At 39.2% G+C, this 11,907-nt stretch overlaps 1 protein-coding gene across 1 annotated transcript in view; it reads right to left on the reverse strand.

Annotated features, from left to right (window-relative positions):
* Positions 1 to 223: 223 nt before the first annotated feature.
* Positions 224 to 11,907, reverse strand: part of NEXMIF (neurite extension and migration factor) — a 96,955-nt gene continuing 85,271 nt past the window's right edge. Inside the window, exons 2-4 of the mRNA XM_032474936.1 lie at positions 11,657 to 11,782; positions 6,581 to 10,955; positions 224 to 5,984 (exon numbers count right to left, since the gene is read on the reverse strand). Of these exons, the coding sequence (XP_032330827.1) occupies positions 5,891 to 5,984; positions 6,581 to 10,955; positions 11,657 to 11,735 (4,548 nt within the window). The 5' untranslated portion in view covers positions 11,736 to 11,782 and the 3' untranslated portion in view covers positions 224 to 5,890. The remainder of the gene's footprint in view (positions 5,985 to 6,580; positions 10,956 to 11,656; positions 11,783 to 11,907) is intronic.

The following is an 11,907-nucleotide window of genomic DNA, read 5'->3' on the forward strand; positions in this document are numbered from 1 at the left end:
CTTTTATTTTGCATATCTTTTTTTCATTCACTTTTTAAGAAATTCATCCTTACTGTGTTTTATATTATCAGTCTGTGATGGATTGGAGAAAAAAATTGGCCCCTGACCACAGATAATTTGAGAAATATTGCTCTAGACAATGATTTTTTTTTATTTGGGATATAGAATTTAATCAGAAATGGTTTGATTTCTGTTATATATGATTCTAAAGCAGTATTTTTAACTTTTCTTTTTTATTTATTCCATAAACAATAACAAAACTCAGCTAGGTAACATTATGACAGTTTCACCATACACTCAATCACAAATATTTAAAACCTTTGCAACAAGAACAACAAAACCAGAGGTGTTACAAGAATAATTTACAAGAAAGTCTATAAAACAGCAAGAAGATCACAAATGTTCATTTTCTGTTGCACAAGATCACTACACTCTTTCACATGTTTTGTGTTACAAAATTCCCAACAAAAGTGTATTTTTTTCTTTGTATTGTGGTTTCTAAAACCAGAAACTTTGAAGTAAATATCCTTTTATTAGCACCTAGTAGTGCAGAAAAAAGGAAAATTCTCACATACAGACACTTCACAGCACTTTTCTAAGAAAAATATACACTTACAAAATATGTTACAAATTGGCACACTTAAAAATATACAAGATTTTGTAGGCGTCTTAAGAGTGATCCTTAAGCTTTATACTTCAATTGACTCTACAGATTATTTATAAAGCCTAACTCTAAAAGAAAAACGCAAATGATTTCCTAACATTTTAAAGTTGCAGTGTCATATGTCAAACAGAAACTTAGGTTACATTCATTAAAAGGGCCTCTAACGCTTTTATTTAAAATTTTCTTAAATGCTTAAGGGGCTTGGGAGAGGAGAAAAAATGGGGATAATCATTTTATTTAGCACCATAAGTCAGTAACTTACTAAAGAGGTGCATTCACTTTTATGGAAATTAAATTAAGGACTAGTACATTCAAAACTCTGTAGGCAGCAAACTCTAGTCAGTGCTACAGGTATCCCAGTAGAGCATCTTAAGCTATCTTCCTCACTGGAAGTGAAAAACAAAAGGCCTCTTCTGTTTTCAGTCTAAGCCTTTTCTTTTGTGCTGTAAAACTAGGCATCTCTCAAAGAGGCAAAATGATTTAAACATCTTTTTTTTGAAGGGGATGACTTTCTAAGACTCAGAAACCACTGAGCCTGTAAGATGGATAGACATCATTTTCATCTCATGTTGATGAGTGTTTCTTTAGTATGTTTAGTATCTATTTACTCAGATAATGATTTTAAAAGCCTCGTTCACATTTTAAACTTTGTACTAAGCCTCTCTCTTTTACATTGTCCTTCTCCAATGTTTTACCTCTTGGTTATGATTCTGAAACCAAGAGCACATCTCAAGTATCATGTAGCTGCAATGGGAGCTCTGCTTCATGATTCTAACTACTGTTTAGTGCTCTGAGTAAAAAAATGTGCCTTAAAGGGTAGCCTGAGTACCACTGTCAAAATAATCCCCTACTGGCTGAGGACCCTCAAGCTGATGACAGTATTTCCCAAGTTAAACAGCCCAGCTAATTCTTTTTCTCTCTTATTTGGGTCCTTGAGAAACCTTTACAAAACCCCTGGCCTACACTGAGTTGACAAGATTCCTATAGGTTACTAAAAATGTTTGATTTTGGTACTAAATCTCCCAAACATAATGATGGGCTTAGTGAATTTTGTGATTAGAAAACAAATTTCATATTAGTTTTATTTTATAGAAAGGACATATTCCTGTAGTGACCGTCAGTCACTTAAAAGAAATCTCTAAATGAAAACAAAAATTGTTTAAATTAGAAAATTTCTTAATAATACAGGAGAAAACAAACATTTCTAGTTCTAGCACTAGTTAGGACTAGCTAGTGCTCCATTTTTCTCTTCAGCGCAGAAACTTAGCTCTCTTCAATTCCTGGAACTGTTCTGAGAGCATCTGTAAATTGAAGATGTGGCAGATCTGCGTCAGACTGGTTCAGCTTGGTAAGAGCAAGCTTGGTTAAGAGGCCCTTGGATATGGGTTTTCTCTTTTAGGCAGTAAATGCTAATTAGAACCCACTAAAATGTAAATTCACTAGAACTGCAGAACCTCACATGACAGGACAAAGGATGCTAGCCAGTGTTGTTTACAGCTTGTGAAGCATCCTTATGATTCTCTCTCTTACACACATACTTATCCCCCTCCCCCTCCTCCCTGCACACACACAGATGCTTCCCAGCAAGGAAAAAGGTCAGAGAAGGTGAAAGTTGTCACAAAAGCCCACCTAGCACCAAGGACTTGAGGGAGATGTCTAAAAAAGTGATGGTCAAGGTAGTGCTGGAGGTTTGAAAACATTTATGAAAAGATAAGGCCTTAACACATAAATGCACAGAGTAACAAGTCAGAAGAGAAAGCTGGGAGGAAGCAGTGTATGAGGAAGCTGGTATATGAGACACCAGAGAGGTCACTGGTTCAAGCCAGTTATCACAGCCCAAACATAACCCCCAAAGTCTCGAAGAACCTTGGTCAAGGCCACTGTTTCAGCACCCTGCTGCACAGAGTCCAACATCTAACCAGAGTAGAAAAGGATCAGATCTATTCTTCTAGATCTTCAAGGAAAAAGTTTCCAACTTTCCTTAGTCATGTGTTATAATTCTGCATGTGTGTGTGCATGTATGTGTGTGTGTGTACATGTGTGTGTTTAAAATTTGATTTGAAAGTGGCCAAGGCAATTAAAGGTAATTAAGAGTGAGAAGGTTTCCCTCTGAACTTCTGGAAGAAAGAAACCTGCCTAAGGTTCTCATAATCTGACACTTTAGGGAAGGTGGCATATAAGTTTATAAAGAAGAAAAATTATAAGACCAAGGACTGAGATTAAGTAAAGAGAATAAAGGAGAATACTAGTCCCAGGAAAGTAAAGATTAAATGGGATTCTGTTGTGGAGGCATTAATAGGAAGCAGCTTCTCAGAGAGAAGTTAGAAGGGAGAGGGAGTGGTAATCAGGAATTCCAGACCAAGGAAAATTCCATGTATCTGAATTGAAATGATAATGATAGGGCAAAACACTACTTTCATATCACTGGTCCTCACTCCACTAAGGCAGCTGGTTGAATAAGGGATCTCCAAATAGTCAGGCCTACTGTGTTGTGACAGGAAGAAAAAGAATTGCGAGAGCAGAGACAGGATCAACAAAGCCCTAAAAACTGAAGAACTCAGAACATAATGTACTGAGAGGGATATTAAGCACAATTAGAATAAACATTTTCTGCTTTATCCTATCGCTCATTTCTCAAACTCAGTTTCTTGTTACATTTTAGTACAAAATGATGGTTACAGGCCACTAATTTATACGTTAAAACATGCAATGCACTGTAGGCCAAGAAAAAAGGTACTTTAAAATGGCAGTTCTCTTTGGAGAAAAGGATGAACCATGACCTAGATTTGGCCCCTAATGGGTTCCATGGGAGCAACTGAAAGAGTGTGTGTTCCCAAGGACTCATGATAGCAAGTTATGACAAGGAAATTGTTTATTTCCAACAGTTTCAGGCTATCCTTCTACCCCAACTCATCGCATTCTCCAAAGCTGAACTAATACTGAGAAAAACTGGGACAACTGCTCCTATATTTATTTTTTATAAAACACATTGTACTTGTGGAACATTTTCTTTATTTCTTCAGTTGCCCCCTTTTGACTACATCAAGAGCACTCCATTCCTGTAAGTCAACAGGTGACTTTGAGGTCTAGAGTCTTGGGGATCACAATACAGGTAGGGTTGGTGATTTCAAACTAAATTCAGCTGCAAAACAGAACAAATGAAAACAAAAGCAAAACAAAGACCAGTTCCTAGGAACCAGCCATAGCATTTTGTAAAAATAGCTGGCTATCAGAGTGGAAAAATAGAAGAAAGTGTTCCAGTTTGATTATTTTCCCTTTTGGATGGCTGCTGTAGTGCAGGAGACATGTTTCATCTACCACCTTTCCATTAAGTAATTTTCCAGGACTCAGCACACACAGAGTGTCAAAGTCGAGGAATAGGCCTGAAGCAGTCTCACAAAATGCTCCTCACGCATTCGTCCCCACAGACATACACAATCACACCATCAAGAACACAGGCTTGTTCATTTTACTACCTAGCTGTAAGTAGTAGAGTGGGCTGGTAAAGGAATCATGGACTGGGAAGTATGTATCCTTATATATGTGACAAACTTCCTTCCATTTCTCTCTACTTTCAAATGTTGCTTCTCTGTTTGTGAATATATTTAGGTGGCAATGACTAGGTAGGTTCATATTTTGCTTAAATTTTTCCTTTTGAAACATCTTCCCTTTTTTTTAAATCCCCCTTTCCCCCACCCACTTATTCTCCACCCTCCCACCCACAGCCTATATATTCACAAGTTAATAGGTTAGTAACAATATTAGTAAGAATAGTAAGAGTAACAACAACAACAACCAACAACATTAAGAATATTAATCCCCTATATCTGTATAGCACTTTACGATCTACAAAGCGCTTTCACATCCATTATCTCATCTGTGCCATAATGCATCAGTCATCAGACACACAGGCCTTCAACTGTGCAAAAGGAAAATAGATCAAATGTTAGAAGTCAAGTGGTGAATAAAGGGGAAGAAAAAGTTAGTAGTGAGTGATGTTGGAGCTGTGAAATTTAACAAAAAGGGGAAAGGGCTGAATAAAAAATGTGATTTCAAAATTTATATAAAAATTGAGATTTAAGCTTAGTTTGTGGCATCAAATACTAGTCATCTTCAGACTAAGTATATATGGCCCTGATTAGTCATTACCACAAATTGTTCAGTTTATCAGATATATGTATGTGATTTATACAAGTTGGACTGAGATGTCTTAACATTTTCTTTAAATGACATTGGCATTGCAAGATTAAACACTTAAAGAACACTAAAGCCGTGATATGAATGTACTTTTGACAAAACTGGAATAAAACATTTAGGAAACTACTTAAATAAAAGCCATCTATGTACTTCATTTATCTTATTGTTGATTTTATAGCTATTTTATAATTTATCCCAGACTATTATAAAATATATAAAACTGAGATATAAAGTATCAGCAATATAACTTTGCACTTTAAATAATTTTCAGCTACAGATTTTGCTTTTAGAAAACAAACTTTAAAGCAGCTGTTTTGCTTCCTTGTAAAAGTTTCTGTAAATGCATATACTTGGGTCCCTGATGGACTTAGCTGTTGTGACTTCCAGACTTTTCCAACATTTTAACCCTTAGACAATGGAACAAACAAATCTTTATTGTGCCTTGTTTAATGGTTCATGTTTCCACACAAGACAGTAGAGTTTAAAATTTTAAAATAATGTATGTATGCTTATATATATATATATATATATACTTAAATTCATTAATGATCTTTAAACTGTGGGGTGAATCTGTGAGATGAGGTAAGGAAATTTGGCACATTTCAAACAGCATCCTTTAAGTTTTGGTAAATTGTGTAACACAACATATTTTTCCACTGTGATCTACAGGTGCTATCCACATAAGTGGGGGTGGTTAATAGCAAGAATCACTGGAATGTTTCTAATAAATGAATAGGGAAAAGCTCCCTAAATACTCACAACCAAATGTTGATATAGAAGTAAAAATATATACAATACAGTCACTTGTTTGTAGTTTGGCACAATGTTTTCCTTTTTTTTTCCCCCTTGGGTAAATAGTGCATAAACTACTTGTGCAACTGTATGACTTTTAAAGTCTTTTACATAGAACATCAGATTAAAGTTTGCTTCCAAAGACTTGTTCCCACACTTTAAGATTCTTTTCTTTAAGCACTTACATGTCAACATACATACCACAAGGCATATTTTGAAAGAAATAAAACACAAACATCAAATGTCTTTCTGGAAAATTCGAGTCTCTTCTTCAAACACAGGTAAAACCCAAAATGCTGTTTCTGCTTTTAGGAGATTGTAGTCGGAATCCCTGCAGAAAAATCAAACAATTTATGCCACCTTAGTTAGCTTTTGTGTATGTCCCACAAAGGGATCATACAATCTAAATTTGTTTACATCATACTAGATGCTGTATGATGCAGAAAAAAGATACAAATAGCAGGGGCACTAGAAAGCACTCCTAATTGCCATATGATGAGATTTTGTTTTCCAAACTATGCTCTTTTTGCTGAAATCATCTTGGCTTTCTGTCTATATAACTTTTAAATTCTGTTCAAAATTTTTCTTACTGCAAAGCCCTTCCCTTCTCAAAATCATTCAAGAGCATATTTCAGTTCTATTTTCTCAGTAAGTAAAAACTAATGCTGAATAGCAGAAAAAGTAGACTTGTTAGAATTTATCCCTGGTCAAGCCACAACAAAATTGCCCAGTCTTTTGGGTGGCTTAAAAGTATAGGGATTTTCATGCACTTTTTCCTTTTCATTTTAATTTCAAAAAGAAAGGAATGGGATAGTTTCTTTCATGCAAACTTTTGCTTTCAAAAGGGAAAAAATGAGAGACTGTGGGCTTAGCAGGTAGTGGGAAAGCTAAGGGTGATTCATCTCAGCCATTTTGGTGCAGTATTACCTCAATTTTTCAAAAGAAGCTGTCCCAGCCTCATCCTTGTGGACCTGTTCTCGCTCCATGCGCTTTCCCTTACACTTCTCATCTCTCAGGGCCTTGGAGCTGGTTTTGTGACGATATAACTTTTTGTGTGTTGGTCCGTTATTGCCTAAAGTGCTCAGGTTATTATACTTTTTATCAAAGAAGGCAGAGCGAGAGTCCTCGTTATAACCAGGTATGTTTGCACGACCAGGATCACCTATCGCTGCTTTCCCGTTGCTTTTACTCACACCTTTGATGGACCTGTGATTCTTAGTGGCTCCTGGAGAGCCACTGTTGACCTTTTTCTTAGACTCCTGTGGTGTCCCAGCCAATATTTTGAGGGTTTTTAATTTTAGACTATTGGATTCAGGGGAGTAGAATACATTGGGGTTCCCACGGTGCTCCATGGGTTCCCAAAGGGGCTCTATGGATGCCATCATAAATCTCTGCACATCTGCCATACCAGAGGCAATGTTGGACAAGATATAGGAAGGCTCCTGAAATTCTCGTTGGTCATCATCCAGAAGGTTGTTGGTGTTGGTGCCTATGCTCATGTCACTCCAGCCTGGGCGGCTCTCCTTCCCCAAAGACCAATCTCCAGAAAGTCCCTTCTGACTTGGCATCTTCATAGAAGCCACAGGGCCGCCATGTTGGATACATTCAGCCAACGTCTTCCCTGTGGAGGATATGCTGTTGATTTGGCCTCCCCCACAACTAATGCCAATTTGCATTTTCTCTCCACTGATTGCAGCCATGTATTTTCCTTTCTTTGTTGACTTAGGGACCTGGCGGGAGGTTTTGCCAGGTGATTTTTCAATCCCTTTGTTGCTGGCTTTGGGAGACTTTTTCCTGCTGTTTTTCTGAGAAGAGCTTGGGTTCATAGCCCCATTCTTGCTCGGTGAACTTTTCTTTCTTGGTTTCGACACCTTGTTGTTGGTACTCATTTGACCAGATGGATCACTGAACGTTGATAAGCAAGGGGCTTTTTGGAGAAGGCTGACAGAATCCTCATCATTGAACATATGGAACTGAAACTGATGGTTGTTTAAAGTAAATCCATCATCCACTTGGACCTGCCGTGAAAGGGTACTGCAGTCCCACTTGATTTTCTCCATGTTGCCCAGTGGTCCTGGTATACCCTCTTGGAACCCCTTTAGTGTTCCTAGTGTCTTGATACTCTCACATCTGGTAATTTGAGGGGAAAGATTGGGGGTGTCAGGTGGAGACATCTCTGAGAGGGAAGAATGGCGGAATTTGTCAGGAGTGAAGTTAGAGATATCCAGAAGGTCAGTGGATTCTTTTAGTGGTGCTATCTCATCAATGCTCTGCTGGATCACCAGCTTGGGGCTGCAATGCGCCAAGAAGTCATCAGTGATATCATCATCACCATCCTTTTCACAGGATTTCAAGCTAAAGGAGCAATAATTGCTTGAGTTGACAGAGATTGTGGCCATTGAATCAAAGCTAAAGAGCCGACCATCATCCAGATTGACTGGGCCCTGCTGGAAAGGAAAGCAGATCTCTCCATTATTAAAGTGACATAATTGATAAGAGTCATCAGATGGGAGCTGGGTGTCTTGCACAGAGGCATATAGGACCTTGTTGCAACTACTGCCACCACTATTGAGGCAGATTGGATTGTATGTTGTAGCTGTGAGGTTATTTTCTATGGAGACTACTTGGGAGACTCCAAATTCACTGGATTGGGCTGGAGTTACCTCCCTTGAGACTTCAGTCATGAATTCCTGGGATCCAGAAGTAGGTTTGTTGGGCCACACACTTCCATAGTTGCTTGATTCCATTTTGAAGTTTTGGGATGATTGCAGCAGCTCAGACTCGGAGGGTGAAGAAAGCACACAGTCCTGCTCAGGCTGGAGAGGTACAAATGATTTTTCTGTTTGAGTGAGGTTGCTTTCATTTTGCCCTGGAGACTGGTGAGTGAAATATGAGATACCAGTATTGTTTGACAAGTCGGAAGCATCTAACAATGTCTGTAGATACCCTCCAGGGATAACAGGTATATTGTTGGCCACATGAGTAGATGATAAAGGCATTTCAGAAGAACAGGTGGTTGGTAGGAAAGTAGAATTCTTAACAACCTTTGTCTCATGAAATTCAGATAGATGTGAATTGTTTGAGGTCCCAAGAATAGCTTCATTCTTTGAATTAGCCTTGGAGGGGTGGTCTTCCAAAAGAGGGCTCATTTGAACAACTGGCTTGCTTTCTTGCCCAGTTTTGATTTTCTTGGATTTTAACCTGGCTTCACTTTTAAATTTGATTTTGTTGAGCACTTTTCTCTCTGGCCCCTTAAATTGTGCATCGTGGGCTTTGACTTTCACTGAGTCAGGGCCTGTGATGTCATTTAAATGTGATCCATTTGCATAGCCGGGGGCTGCCAGAGCTGCTGACTTCAGCATACCTTTCAGGCCTCCATCTTCTTTACGACTACTACCTTGCCTCTCATCATTGCAGAATGAAACCTGCTTAGCACTTGTTGAAGTTTCCATGGATGGGATTCTTTGAATCCTATGCCTGTTGCCAAGTTTAGATTTTCGTTTGCGAGCAGGTGGCAGGAATGACACCTCAAAGCTACCTGGTTCAAAGCTTTGTTTTTGGCATAAAGGTGTTTTGTTGGAATCTGTGTTGCTGTTTCTCTGCTTCTTCTGCTTCTGCCAGAAGCCCTTCAAAGGGGCCAGCTTGGAATACTTGTTGAGCTGATTCTCATTCAAATTCACTGTTGTCTCATTGGCATCCACCCTACCCAACTTCACCAGCATGTTCTTCTCACCTTTAAAGCGATTGATGATGATATATTTGATAATAACAGGGGGCTCCTTACGGGTTACTTTCCTTCTCTTTTTGGGACACCATTCATCATCATCTTCCTCTTTAGAACCACCTGGAAGCCATTCCTTCCTCTCACTTACTTTTTCACCCTCTAGTGAGTCAACATCATATAGATAATCTTCACTGTACCTGACTTTTCTCTTGGCTCGCAGCCCGTAGTTCTGCTGGGAGGAGGAGCTGCCAGAATTAGTGTCCCTAGCCATATAGCGGCTACAGTCCTTGATCTCCCCCATGGCATCATAGGAGATCTCAATGAAGGAACTGTCATCACTGAAATTCCCTGATGCCTCCAAAGAATTGGTAAGATGGTCCTGTTTTGGATTCTTAAATTGCCCTACCTCAGTTCCACTGCATGGTTTATTTAAGGCAGATTTTTCTCCATTATCCTTTCCATCTTTTTTCTCTACACCTTTGTCTTCCTGGCTTTCTTCTTTGCCCTTCTTCTTGTCCAAGTTTTTATCTTCTTCCCCCCAGATAATGCTCACATCAGGGACCTTGAATTGGGAAAGATCATTGCCCTGCTTCAGAGCCCCACTCTTAGACTCCCGCTTGGGGCAGGTAGTAAAGACACTGGGGAAAAAGTTGAATTGGGCATCCTCCTGCATCAAAAGGGTGGTCTTGTCTCGAACATTGTCCTGGAAGGACTCATATCGAATTTTCAGGGAGCAGACATCACTGCCCAGTGTTGACTCATCATCATCAAACATGTAGTTATCCACATCTTCTTCAGAGAACAGGTTGACAGACAGCTCATTCTTGGAACAGAGGTCAAGCAATTCAATCTTACTCTCACTAATGAAAGTCTCAAAGTAACCCCAATCCTGATTGGAATTTGCCAGCAAAGCCTCTTCTGTATTGCACTTATCTAATAGTAATGCCTCATAATAACTTTTCTGAGCTGTATCCTCCAAGTCAATGTCAGGTTTCTCTGCTTCTCGTCTATCTCCTGCCCTTGATTTGTGCAGGGGGAAGCCTAGGAGCTGGTCTGAGAGCAGCTGCTCTCCGTATTTCATATTTTCTCCCGCATTAATACACTGAATCCCTATATCAGATACTGCACAGGTTTCATAATCCTTATTTAGATCACTGACTTTCAGACTGATCCCTGGCTCAGGATCTACTGCATCCTTGGATTCCATGAAGCAGCCCAAGCAAGTCCGGCTTGGCTGCATGAGGCAGTCCCCATTCAGAGCTGACATGCCTGCAGGCTCCATTATGGCAAATGGAGCTTTCTCACACTCATTGGGCAGTGACCATGTGTTCAGGCCTTTCGCAACACCAGATGTAAGGGAGATGGCATTCACAGAAGCACTGTTAGCAGCATGCTCAGGTGCTTCAATCAGGCCCAAAGGAGAGGGAGGGCTCTGCATACTGGGCTTCTTAGAGGGCAGAGGCAGGAGACCCCTGGGATACATCAGAGTCTCTTTTTGAGCCACTGGTATAGGCTGGATTGGTGCAGCAGCTTCTAGAGCTGCAAATGACTTCATTGCCACATCCTGCTCCTCTGAGTCTGGAAAAAAGGGAAAGATATGACAAATAAAGTTAAAGGTCTTAGATCAGACTCATTAACTCTCTTTCCCTTGATCAGTTTCTGGTATTTACTCTTATTATATAAAAGCTAAGCTTCATTTTTCAGCTTCTTTAACTTTATAACTAGAAACTACATAGTTAAAGAACAACCCTGATTTTATATTGAACATCCATGTGAGTAAAAAATAATATTCCTTAGGTTCAGCTTTTTCCTCAGACACATACAGAGTTCTCCTCAGAAATGAGGAAAGGATTGGATTGCTTGATCAATTGGAAAGTCAATGCTTTCAGGGTGGAGAAATGATCAGATGGGATATTCACAGTTTTGAGCTATGAGGCATAGTCCCAACCTTCAGACTTCACCTCTGTTCTGGAAGTTCCTACTGAATCTAGACATTCCAAGCCTCACATCAGAGCATATTTCTAATTCACTAGGAATATGGAGGGACCTAAGTATCCATTTTATAGAGATGATTTGGGAGAGTAAAGGGATTGGATTAGATACCTCTTAGAGACCCTAGAAGCCCAGTTAGAGATTTGGAGGAATAAAGTTTAGGATTAACATTTATCTCAGAGGCATCCTAGACTTAACTTGCCCCAACTTTGTGGATCCTGAAAATCTATAGTAATAACAAAGGACTACTGGGAGAGATATTTTGTACTATAATTAAATTCCCTTACCATTTTCCTTGACCCCATTAATCAGAGTGTTTTCTCCATTGGCTGAGGCAATGACAGCCTTTTCTTGTTGGTTATCCATGAATGTAACCTCTTATTGTTTCATTCCAAGTCCAAGTGCTGTCCAACCTGCAAATTTCAAATACATAATATCAGTCATTAATTTTTTCTCTGTTTTAAGGTTATTTCAGATAGAGAGATCTTAAAAGGCTCACTGGAATTTACCTGTGCCCAGATTGGCTTCATTGCCACTT

Source organism: Camelus ferus, chromosome X (genome assembly GCF_009834535.1).
Source record: "Camelus ferus isolate YT-003-E chromosome X, BCGSAC_Cfer_1.0, whole genome shotgun sequence".
Lineage (NCBI taxonomy): Eukaryota > Metazoa > Chordata > Mammalia > Artiodactyla > Camelidae > Camelus > Camelus ferus.